Source organism: Procambarus clarkii, chromosome 10, assembly GCF_040958095.1.
Source record: "Procambarus clarkii isolate CNS0578487 chromosome 10, FALCON_Pclarkii_2.0, whole genome shotgun sequence".
Lineage (NCBI taxonomy): Eukaryota > Metazoa > Arthropoda > Malacostraca > Decapoda > Cambaridae > Procambarus > Procambarus clarkii.
Window position 1 is genome coordinate 45,590,531 of NC_091159.1, and position 13,367 is coordinate 45,603,897.

The 13,367-nt window shown below is 36.0% G+C and overlaps 1 protein-coding gene across 2 annotated transcripts in view; it reads right to left on the reverse strand.

The window, feature by feature from the left end:
• Nucleotides 1-1,142: 1,142 nt before the first annotated feature.
• Nucleotides 1,143-13,367, reverse strand: part of LOC123774666 (lanC-like protein 3) — a 30,721-nt gene continuing 18,496 nt past the window's right edge. For both annotated transcript variants that reach the window (XM_069321977.1, XM_069321978.1), the window contains 4 exons: nt 8,283-8,446; nt 6,736-6,908; nt 5,084-5,200; nt 1,143-3,248 (listed from right to left, as the gene is read on the reverse strand). In XM_069321977.1, the coding sequence (XP_069178078.1) occupies nt 3,004-3,248; nt 5,084-5,200; nt 6,736-6,908; nt 8,283-8,446 (699 nt within the window). In that variant the 3' untranslated portion in view covers nt 1,143-3,003. The remainder of the gene's footprint in view (nt 3,249-5,083; nt 5,201-6,735; nt 6,909-8,282; nt 8,447-13,367) is intronic.

The window sequence follows — 13,367 nt, forward strand, 5'->3', positions numbered from 1 at the left end:
GCATTAAAACAGCCAGCAGAAAATTTAGTACAACTAAATGGGATTTTATTTTAGAAAGTTGAATGGAAAAGGATTAAATTGGCAAAGTCTAGGAGTGGGGATGCTAACTGGCACTTGAATTTGTATGCATGTAATTTAGCAAGCTGTGGAGAAAAGTACCCGGTCAGTTAAGACCGGGTACTTGTTTGAAGGCTGGGCTAAAAGGTGGAGTGTTTGAAGCTATGTACAGACGTACAGTAAAACTTTTTGGACATTTAAGTATATAATTGGCTTAACTGAGAACCATGTTAGGTTTGAAAATTTTAAGAAAAGTGGATCCAAATTCAAATGGTAAGTCTTTGTGGAAACTTGCAGAAAGTATACATGTTGAGCATTAAAAGGGCAGAGTGGAGTCAGTTTTATAAAAAAATTGAAGTTTCAAACAAATTCCCCAATCCTTTGGGTACTGTTGTGATAGTTGTAGAGCTACCAAATGGTTAAAGGTGTATTAGGAGTGAACAGCTGACACTGAATATTTTTCTCTGAATACTGTTATTTCCTGGCAGGTGTCTTCCCATCCCAATGAGTGGGGAAGCAACATAAATGCCTGTAAAATTTATTTAATTGCATGTCTGTTAATTGTGCTCTTAATACTCTCATTAGTATAATGTTGATTTATGATTCTTGTCATATCTGAATAATGAATAATTTTTTTTCTTATAGAAAGCATACAGTTTTGAAGCCCATTGTATGCATAGCATTTTGAGAAGGTATACATAATTTTAGCAATTAGCAAATACTTGTACTAAAATTGCAGTAATTTTATATTTTGCTGTCTTGAACAATGTTATAAATTCCATGTGAGCGTTTATAATGAATGCCAGTACTTTTCAAAACTAAGTTAACATGTAATTATAAAATATAGCTGGTAGTAAATGTTACATTGCCAACTTGTAATTGTTTTATTTGAGAATTTTTGTAATTGTGAAAATTATAGATAGATCATTCACATTGAATATAAAAAGTTAGCTATTTGCTATATACTGTATTGTGATTCCAGCTAATTTTATGATAAGCCTGTGTGTATATATATATATATGTATTGCTTTATTATTATTGAACTATGTAGACATGTGAGCATATATGGGTATATAGTACACTGATTGCATAAGTATGTCAAACATTTATTAAAATATGGATGAGGAAAAAATTTGTATGATAATGGACCCAATATCATAATAGATAAGGTTACAATTTATGTACTTATTTGGAGTCAATAAAATGTTCCTCAAATATTCTTTTTAAATACATGTAGTGCTTTTTTAATTTGGTAATTAGAGTAGCAAACAAGGTATGGAAATATGGATATTGATCATAAAAATAACAGCACAGCTAAGGATGGCAACAAATTTCTTGACCAAATTTGGTCCAGGCAAAGCAATATTATAATTAGTACTTTACCTGTCATTGATGTCTTACTATATTGGTAATAAGGTAGTGGGAAAAAACAGAACCCTACTGCAGAAAACAAATATTGTTAGGTTCATTCATTCTATTATACAAAGAATATTTATTTTTCATTTAAATATAAATTTTGCCATCTTTCCATTCTTTTGTTCAAAACTGGGCTGCATATATTAAAGATGGCAGAAGAAAGGCTATTGCAACTAAAAGAAAATTGAGCAGTTACCACTGAGAGAGATACAAAACTAGTTTCAATTTGAGTGCACGTTTTATAATATTTTTAGTTGATTACCTAGAGCTATTTAAGAAAACTTAAATAGCCTATTGACTTTGTGGCAAAAGATTATAATTTCTGCCACATATTTCATTTCTGCACTTGGTAAAGCCCATGGTGTTTTGTCAGCTTCTATCCCGGCTTGGTGCCTTCTTTGCTAATTACTTGCTTGTTGACTTCTACCCCCATTACGCCACCCTCATTCCTTACATAAAGATTACTAAAGGCTGGAGTGTGTCAATCTCATCCAGTGAAAATCTAGCATACATGCAATTATGAAGAATCTATTCACGGTAAAAAGTTTTCCAAGAATGTACCTTGTGTACAGATTGAAAGCACTATGCAAGTATGCTTGTTGAAAGTTTGGTAAAGTAATACAATATGATCTGATTTTAATGTTACATTAGCAATATTGAATATGTTAGCAACATGAACAAACTTACATGTTGCATATAGTACATTGGTACAGCAGCCACTTACTACCATCAAGCTATTTAAAGTGACTAATATACAGTATATGAACATCACTGAACATTTGAAAAAATATGGAAATGGTTTGGATTGAACTCATTTGTCTAGTAATACTTATGCTTGAAATATTTAATTGTAAGCCCATCATGGTACAATGGGCAGTGGGATTTTTTGGTAGTCTACTGATGCAAGTTCAATTCAACCCTTGCCATACTATTTTAAACAAATATTTATGACAATTACATGTAGTGCTTTAGCAAGTATCACTTGTTCACTGGCTTACTAGTATTTAATATTTATAACTCACTTCACAGTCTCCATTAGCAACAAAGACAAAATAATCTTTAGTACTCTACTTGAATTATCAATTACCCAAAAATGATTATCTAGTTTACCAGAAGAAGAAGATACGACTGTACTGCAAACTAAATTTTAGGTCTCTTGCATGACAAATACAAGTATCATTTTAAAATATCCAATTATGAAAAAGAGCATAGTGTTCAAAAGTACCTGCAGTGGAAATCAGGTTGAGCTGTTGAGGTATGTGGGATGGGTATAAGAAAGAAGTGTATGGGATAAATGAATGAAATGTAACACATTTATGTGGTGTGCATATATTAGTTAAATGCCTGAGAATCACTTAATGAGACTGTAGTACAAGGGTGAAATATGGGCGTTATAAGATCAAGTAGACAACCAGTATCTTTGAAGAGAGAAGTGGAACAATATATGAAAAAGATGAATTGGATTTGTCCCAGGAAAAAGTAAGGTGCCAGGGCAATATAATTAAACTGCAATAACTTTTCTTGCCATTCCTAAAACACACTGAAAAAAGGAAATGATGCTTGCTCTGGATTCATAAGATCTGCAATGAAACATGCAGTGCCAGCCAAGCCCTCATAGAGGCTGTAAGGTGTATCTGGTGTGCGTGCCTGCTGGAATTCTCTAGTGTAGAGAAACTTGAAAAACTGCATAGCTCTGTGAAGATGGAGGGCATCACCAGTCAGTCGGTAGAGTGTGAGGAAAACATAACCACTGCCTGCTATCCCATGACATATGCCTGTAAAACATTTGTTTATTAGTTGTCATTGTTTACCTCCATAAAGGTAAGATAAACATATGTACTGTATTGTAGTTAGAAAAAAACATTGTATTCAGTATAAAATGTATTTGTAAGTTAATATTTTGGAGGGTGGAGAATGGATTAATTCAATTCCCTTTATTTCTTATGAGAAAAATCGCTTCGACTTACGATCTGTCTCTGGGAAAGGATTACCATTGTAAATTGAGGCCCCACTGTACAGTACAACCTCGATTCAATGAATTGTAAGGGACCAAACCAAATTTATTGCAACTCTTCCCTCCATGATGCATTTTCCATGCCCTATGAGCTAATTTCACTTTGCAAAAAAAAAATTTCAACCATTAATAGACAACTACCAAATGAATACCTACACAGAAAAGTTTAACAATATTTAGTTCACTTCTCACATCCCCAGCCTCAAAACTTACTTTCAAAGGGAAGCAGGGCCATACCTGAGTGAACAAAATCCTTGCCAACTCAAAATTCAAACAAACATATAATTTGGTTTTAAATATTCTCAATAGCTTTCCCAAGGCTCCCATAGTCTCTTTTGATGATGAGTCCATCATCATAAACGTGATTGGAGCCATATCAAGAGTGTTACCATTTATACCCCTAATATTTCCTACCCTGTATGAGCTGATTTCACCAAGTGAAATTTTAATTTCAACCTGTCATGTGAAGAACAATTACCAAGAGAACCTGTCTGTAAATAACTACAACTACATCTAGTATATTTCCCATGCCCTAGTCTTAAAACCTCATTTTCAAAGAAAAAAAAACCATATTAGTGAATGAGAACTGGGGAATTTCAAAATTTAAATGAACTAAAGAATTTGGTTTTAAATATGCTCAATGGCTTTGCTGAAGGCCACTTAGTATTTCTTGTAATGTTGTGCCAATCTACAAAAATCATTAAAAATGTGATTGAGTGTGTACTAAGAGTTACCATTTGAAACAGCCTGCAAAATGGAGCCGGGGAAGTATCTACCTCGAATGCAAGCTGCAGTGGCTCCGCCAGTGCCGCACAATATGAAGCAACAGTATTTGGCATAAGATGCCAATCAAGAAACAACCAGGACAAGGAGGACAGAACCACCTGCTCGGAAACAAAGGAACAACACCTAAGAGAAGGAAGCGATGGAATGACTGCCAAGAAATCTACAGATGGGACACCATCAAATCAGCCATTGAACACCAATACATCCATGTCAGACATGAAAGCAGAGAAGTTCAAACCAGCTATGTGCATCACTGAACTGACCTCCTGGAAGAGGTAGAAGCGTGGAAAGACAGTTTGATTTGGACAATGAGCAAGCAGCGCCAGAAACCAAGGCTGGGCCAGCCACCAAAGAGCCAGAAGGGTCACCTCTTCCCTCGAAGGATTCCAAAAGCACTATGACTTGTACTAATCCATTATTACTTTGTAATTTGCCTTTAGTCAATATTCAGCTTCCATTATATTATACTGAGTGGACAGCGCGCGGGACTCGTAATCCTGTGACCCAAGTTCGATTCCCGGCACTGGCAGAGACAAATGGGCAGGGTTTCTTTCACCCTGATGCTCCTGTTACCTAGCAGTAAATAGGTACCTGGGAGTTAGACAGCTGTTAAGGGCTGCTTCCAGAAGTGTGTGTGTGTGTGGGTTAAAAAAAAAAAATTAGTAGTTAGAAACAGTTGATTGATTGGCAGTTGAGAGGCGGGCCGAAAGAGCAGAGCTCAACCCCCGCAGCACAACTAGGTGAATACTGATTTATAAGCTCTCCAAGTATAGTAGGAAGACATGGTTATGTTTATTACTGTTCTCTTACCTGGTCCTTTCTTAAGGAGTCCTTTGTGCCATGTAATTTCTCCACACTTTATACAAGCCTGTAGGTATCTTTTATCTTCATAAACCATGTATGCCTTGGCTAGTAGATGCACAGTGCCTGAAAACAGTCATACATCTTAGAAAACAGTAATTAAAAGTTGGCAACATTAGGGTTCTTCTTAAATGAGCAACCCATCCTCCGAATTGACAGTACGTTTTAATACTAAGTGTAATAAGTACATTTCCTGACTGTCGTACATAGTACATAATTGCACTTATGGGGCTGTTACATTTACCTCCCCATTTAATTCTCGATTTCTGTTAAGACACTCAAAATTTTAGGATAAAGTTTTAAAGTTCAGTTCACTATACACAAGTTTTAAATATCAGGAATTTTTTTTCAGTTTTATTAAACAATAGATATTTTATACAAAATTTGAAAATATCCAGTTACTTTACAATTTTTTTAAATACTTTAGTTTTGTTTTATAAAGCTGTAATAACAATATAGCTATAGGTTATGTAATAATTGTAATTAAGAACCAATAAAATGCTTATCTTCCAAAACTAAAACGGTTAGGTTAGGTCGTGGTTTTCTATTCAGCTTTTCAGGTAAACTCAAATATTCACAATATATTTAACGGTACGATTTAATACTAAGTGTAAATAAGTACACTTCCCGACTGTCATAAATAGTACATAATTGGACTTATGGGGCTGTTACATTTACCTCCCCATTTTTGGAGGACGGGCTTTCAATGAAATAACTACAACTTCAACTCATCCCCATGGACAAAAGGGAAATTGGGTGAGTTACAGGGATACACTGGGTCCCCATTAGAAAATGGATTTTCATTACATTCAGTGCTTGATTTTTATCATTATTAATAGCTGGCTGCAATGTTGACATTTGCTGTCTCTACATGCTCATTCTTTGGCTAGTTTTTCTTGAAATTTTATTATAATTTCATGACAAAATGATAAAATTTAATTACAAAACATCATGACAAAATTTAGCTATATTTCCTCCTTGTAACTGAAGATTCTGGACAAGGAAGCATAGTGATCAAATTGACATTCTTTGATAGCTTAAGGTTTAATTGAGTGTTTTGTAGTCAGTGCTAATAATTACATTATCATTATGACTCATGCATGTTAACTTAGTGGAGGAAAATTTTCATAAGAGCCCCTCTGGAGAAACAATCTGATCAAGTTGATAATATTAGTCTTATGGGTCCGATCCACAATGCCACAGTGTAACCTTCTCTTTGGTTGAGTAATGTGCAACTGGAAGCACTTTGTAACAGCCTGTTGTAAGTATCTGAGACAAGAGGCTTACTGTTTGAGGGGTTTACAGTGCGGTGATTGGGAAGCTGAATATTGTACTGTATGTTCAAATAGTTCGTTGTAAGGTATGCAAAACTTGTTTTGCCACTTAATTGAAGGAAGACTAGGTGAATAATATATGCATAATAAACACAATTTAGCATATATACTGTAGTCCTACCCCCAAAAGCTGTAAATACTAAGACAATACTGGAAAACAAATCCTCAGAATTATAGGAGGATCTCTGACAAGTTACTAGCTTCCTGTACCTGTCAAGGCCACTAGAGATGGTGGCCCTCAGGTAAATGTAGTTATACATCATGTACCTGGGGCTCCGTGACACCAGTGCACTAGCTCCTCTTCTGGTGATCGCTGTCCGTCTAACTCATCCATTGCACAGGGAAAATTTCCACTGGATGTCTGTAGTGCAAGCAGAGCATCCAAGGATTTCTGAACAAGTTCTTTAGCCTGTGGCCGACTGGATAACCATGTTGGGAAGCTGAAACACAAAAGTTGTTTAACACGGCCTGTTATTTTATTCATGCACCATGCAGAACTGTGCAGTATAGTAAATTCCTGTTTGAACAGATTACAATAACCAGTTCTGGACTCTCCTGGTGAATCTGATTTTCTGTAGCTTTCTTTTTTTACAAAACCATTTACTGTACCAAAGTGATAAATTTTTTAAATAGTATGTTATTAATGTTAGAACATGTATTTGAGTATATCTCAACACAAATAATATATACTGTAGTTGTGTTTATACAGGTAGTCAATTTGTTATTTATTAACTATCTTACTGTACTCCTTTGCAAAAACTAATAGCAGTCACTCTTATAATAGCAACTTTTAAGGAACATGACTATCCAGAACTCAAATAAAATGACTCTTCAATACTATACTCACCTAGGTGCGCTTGCGGGGTTGAGCTCTGGCTCTTTGGTCCCGCCTTTTAACTGTGTGGTCAATGATTTTCCATACTCAAAACTTTAATTTTGTTAAAAATATCAAGTAACATTTTATCTATATTAAAACTATATTTATCTATATTAATACAATAGTTAAGAATATGTGGGCCCATATCTGTTCTCAGAATAAGACTCATAGCGCTTTTCAGTGCTAAACTCGTCATTTAGCACAGTGATCAAACCATTTCTTAAATTTAAGTTTATATGAAATTTAGTGAGAACTGAGAACCAGTCTGTTGGTATAGTGACAAGACACTCGCCTGGCATTCCGCGAGCGCTTTGTCATGGGTTCGTATCCTGGCCGGGGAGGATTTACTGGGCGCAAATCCTTAATTGTAGCCTCTGTTTAACTCAACAGTAAAATGAGTACTTGGTTGTAACAACGATTATTCGCGGTAGCGATCGTATTCCAGGGACCTTCCCGAAACGCTACACGTACTAGTGGCTGTACAAGAATGTAACAACTCTTGTATATATCTAAAAAAATTAGATTTCATTAAATGTTATCTTATTTACAAGTACAATACAGTACTGTACCTGGTCAAAGAAATGTCTGTTTCATTTCACGGACCTGCTATCAAATGCAATCATTCCTACACTCAAAATTAATTTTTCTGTTGCATCTCATTATCCAGTGGACTGGAGTCTGTTTAAGTGGAATTCCACCATATTGTATAATATATTGCTATCTGTAAATCAACCTAATGTTATAGAATGGATCAAGGACATGTAGATTTCTACTTACGTGTACTGTACTGTAATTTATATTAATCAATTTACGACATTATGAACTAATTTATGGCCAATTATTTAAATTCCTTCTCTTATGCTATATGCTATAATAAACAATATAATTTATTGCAACACTGAAATTGTGTTTTACTTTAAACTCCATTATCCTTTACCTGAGCATCATGTGCAGAATTCCAGTTAAACCATGGGCCGCTCCCAGATATTCTGTCCCGTAATACTGGTACATGAGTGGGATGCGGCTCTTGTGAGAAGCATAATTCTGGCCGGATTCAACCATGGCATCTAATAAGGCATTGACTGCAGACTCGCCTAATACCTGCAACATAAATGGGATCAAAACTGCTTAGGATAAAGACTAAAGCAGGGCTAAAGAAGGCTAAAGCATAGCTAAAGAAGTCTAAGGCATGGCTAAAGAAGTCTAAGGCATGGCTAAAGAAGTCTAAGGCATGGCTAAATTAAAATAAGGTGAGGCTAAAGAAGTCTAAGTAAGGCATGGCTAAAATAAAATAAGGTGAGATTATTTCTTTAGACTAAAGAAGTCTAAGGCATGGCTAAAATGAAATAAGGTGAGGCTAAGACATGATGGCTGAAGGAAGCTAAGGCATGGCTTACCAACTTCATCACATTTTTAAAAACAGTAACCAGCTATTCAGACAAAGGACTTCCAGAAGATGTAGTATACATGGACTTTGCTAAAGCTCTTGATAAGGTACCACATGAAAGACTGACAAGGAAAATACAAGCACATGGAATAAATGGTTGACTACTAGAATGGATAAATCAACAGTTAAGGCAAAGAAAGCAACGAGTCATCCTAAGCACAAATGAGCACCACAAGGTTCCAATTTGGGGCCAACCCTTTTTTGTCATATACTGTACTATACAAAGGAAATACAGGGAGGAGCAGCGGAGGAATCAAGTTCAAACATCGGAGGATAGGGAATATCTCCCATTTGAGCTCAGAATATGCAGTAAAGGATCCAAGTCAAATACACACCCAGAGAGAAAAAAAAAGCTATGGTAGGTACCCTGAGAGGAAGCAAAGGCTCAACTGTTTCCTGCATCAACGTGGAAGGGGTAATTTCCAGAGAAGATCAATTTTCTAGATAGAAAACTACCACCTGAGGACCACATAAAGAACGTTGTGCGAGGAGCCTATGCTATGCTTTCTAACTTCAGAGTTGCTTTTAAATACATGGATGACGAAATACTAAAGAAATTGTTCACGACTTTTGTTAGGCCAAAGCCAGAATATGCAGCGGTTGTATAGTGCCCATATCTTAAGAAGCACATCAACAAACTGGAAAAGGTGCAAAGACATGCTACTCAGTAGCTCCCAGAACTGAAGGGCAAGAGCTACGAGGAGAGGTTAGAGGCATTAAATATGCCAAAACTAGAAGATAGAAGAAAAAGAGGCGAAATGATTACTACGTACAAGATAGTACTGTAACAGGAATCAATAAAATTGATAGGGAAGACTTCCTGAGACCTGAAACTTCGAGAACAAGAGGTCATAGATTTAAACTATCTAAACAAAGCAGCCGAAGAAATATAAGAAAATTCGTTTTCGCAAATAGAGTGGTAGAAGGTTGGAATAAGTTAGGTGAGAAGGTGGTAGAGGCCAAAACCGTTAGTACTTTCAAAGCGCTATACAGTATGACAAAGAGGGCTGGGAAGACTGGACACCACGAGCATAGCTCTCATCCTGTAACTACACTTAGGTAATTACACTTAGGCAATTACGAGTAGCTACAAAGGCCACCCATATCATTAGATTCAACACTTGATTTCTGAGCTGACCTTCAGTAGCTCCCTAGAACAGTACATACTTCCAATCCTACCTTGGGGAAGAAATCATCTTTGGACTGAAATAGACCACTGTAATAGACAAATAGAGGCAAACAAAAATGAAAGGGCTAATAAGAAATAAAGAACATAAATATATAATTCTGATATTAAAACATTCACTGATGCATCCCATATTGTATACTGGTCCGTCTAATTACCCAAATTTACTCAAAGCTACCCAAAGCTTCCAGCATATAATATATTTACTCACTATATTGTTGGTGTTGAATGTAGAACATGAAAAAACATATTTTTTACTCTGAAATAATATAAATTTATAACGAAATTAGACGCAACTAAGTGGCACGAGAGGCCATAGGAAGTCGACGATCCAAGCGGCAATGTTGTGGAGCGACTTATCCAAGATGAACAAATAATTCAAGGCATATTATTGCCTAGAGGTTATATTAACACTTTCGCGCTTTAGATTAGAGATAACTCGTCGCCGTTTTTTCTTACGATTCCGCATAACAGCCTACTTTTCTCGTCCATCGAAAAAATATTTCTATAAATTCCATTTTTTAACCGAAATGGATGGGGATACTTTTGTTTTGTAGAGAATTTATTTGCGAATTTTTTGGTACCAGAATGAATATTATATCACATAAACTTTTATGAGTAAAAAAAAAAATACACAAAGTATGTTTGGGGGTGTGGCGAGCGTGTGGCAGTGGGTTCCCTTTAGCCGTTGATATATCCAACACGTGGGAAATATTTGTATGTGTTATGTATATGTCTGTGTAGGGAATTTTACTGCGATCACTGTCATACAAATTATAAAATATTTCAACAAGTATAAACATGACAAACATCAAACGAACGAAAACAATGCGTTCGTTTCTGCCGCGAACGCATACTGAGCGACGTGGTTCTATATTTGGCGCTTCTCTTACACATGCTTTGTACAAATGTTATACAGTTCATCTTATAGAAAATTTTATTGCGAACACATTGGTATAAAAAAGAAATACGTACATAGAAAAGTAGGGTCAGGAAACGTATAAACTTTCCAAGCATGATTTCCCCCCTGTGTTTTCGCCAGTGCGCTCGCGGCTAACTACTCTCCACTTCACACACTCTTGCAGGTGGGCAATTACCTATATTAAACATTCATATGCATATGTCAGTGTAGAGAATTTTATTGCGATTCCAATGATACCAAAATTAGCGATGTAGGACAACTGTAGGCTTCACAACCATTAAGAGAGTGGAAACATTTTGTTGCTGTTTGGCGCTCTCGGCAAGTGATCTGCATAGTATTTTATTTGGTGTTGATACTCCTTATGCTTGGGCGGCATTTTATAGGTATGCTCTTATAGACAATTTCATTGTGAACACAGTGATACCAAATTTAAATACGTGCGCCTTCAATTATTGTCAGGACAGTCAAAAGAGTGTACACTTTTTCGGTCTTACCGCGTAGGCGCGCGAAGTGCCGAAAGCATCTGGGGTATTGTTTTTTTTTGAGCGCCGAGAGCGCGAAAGTGTTAAGTTATGTATGGATAGGTTAGGTTTAGTTAGGTTAGGTTAGGTTATGTTTGGGTAGGTTGGTTAGGTAAGGTAAGTCCAAGAGGCTCATATGCCAGCAAATATTGTTGCTTGGATCGTCGGCTTGCTCTGGCATCACCAACTTCTTATTATCATCTAATTTCGTTATAAAATGATACTTTTTCAGAGTAAAAATACGTTTATCATGTTCTACATTCAGCACCAACATTATAATGAATAAATATATCATATTTATTCATTACTAACATAATGCTAGGAAGCTTTGTGTAGCTTTGAATAAGTTTGGGTAGCTCTGGGTGCAACCCGTTCTCGCAAATTTAATAAGTCAATATTGACTTATTAGTTGCGTGCATAGGTGACATACTAAACATAATAGTTTCCCTTGAAAAGCTTCATAGAAAACACCGACCTTACCTAACCTACTTAGTATGTTAAAATAAGCATCTTATAGCTTCGTCATTACAATTGTTACTTAACCTATTATAAAATAAATAAATAAATATATAAATATGTTTATTCAGGTAAGGTACATACATACAAGTGATGTTACATTAATGGATTGATATATAGATAGAGCTAGTACATACAATGCCTAAAGCCACTATTACGCAATGCGTTTCGGGCAAGAAAAACATTAATATCTAGAACTTAATACTAATTGAGCATAAAGAATAAAAAGTGTTGAAAACAAATACAAATAAAGATAAAAAAAAGGGGGAACATGACTGAAAAAGCAGCACAAATACAATAGGTTGACAAACAGTGTTGATTAAAAAAAAATAATAATAATAAAATAACAGACATGGGTTGACAATAAAGGAGTGAGGTGGGTTACAGGGAATTTATTAGGTAGTGTTTAGTTTTTATCTTAAACTGGTTGAGAGAGGTACTGTCTTTAACATGGTTGGGAAGGTCATTCCACATTCTGGGTCCCTTGATTTGTAGAGCATTTCTAGTTTGATTAAGTCGTACTCTAGGAATATCAAAACTGTATTTATTCCTGGTGTGGTGCTCATGGGTTCTGTTACAACATTCAATGAAGCTTTTGAGGTCAGGATTGGCATTACAGTTCAGCGTTTTATATATGTATAATACACAAGAGAGAATGTGCAGTGACTTAATATCTAACATATTCAGAGATTTGAGTAAGGGTACCGAGTGATGTCTGGGGCCAGAGTTGGATATTGTCCTAATAGCAGCTTTGTGTTGGGTAATAAGAGGACGTAAATGATTTTGGGTAGTAGAACCCCAAGCACAAATACCATAGTTGAGGTATGGATAGATGAGGGAGTAATAGAGAGTAACCAGGGCAGGGCGGGGTACATAATATCTGATCTTAGAAAGAATGCCAACAGTTTTTGAAACTTTTTTTGATATATTTAGAATGTGACCCTGGAAATTCAGCTTGTGGTCGATGAGAACGCCAAGGAATTTGCCATCTAATTTGTTACAAATTTTGGGTATTGTTTATTTTGAGATTTATCTGATTAGAGGATTTATTGCCAAACAGAATATAAAACGTTTTGTCAATGTTAAGGGTGAGTTTGTTGGCAGTTAGCCAAAGATGGACTTTCTCTAGCTCAGTATTTAGTGTGGCATTTAGAGCAAGGGGGTCAGGACTGGAGTAAATGAAGGTTGTGTCGTCAGCAAATAGAATTGGTTTGAGGTGTTGGGAGGCATTTGGAAGGTCATTAATGTAGATGAGAAAGAGGAGAGGGCCAAGTATGCTGCCCTGAGGAACACCAATGTTGATGGGTAGGGCGGGAGAAATTGTATTATTCACAGAAACATACTGGAGCCTGTCAGTAAGATAAGATTTGAGGTATTGCAGGGAGTGTCCTCTGACTCCATAATGATGTAATTTAAGAAGAAGGTTTTGA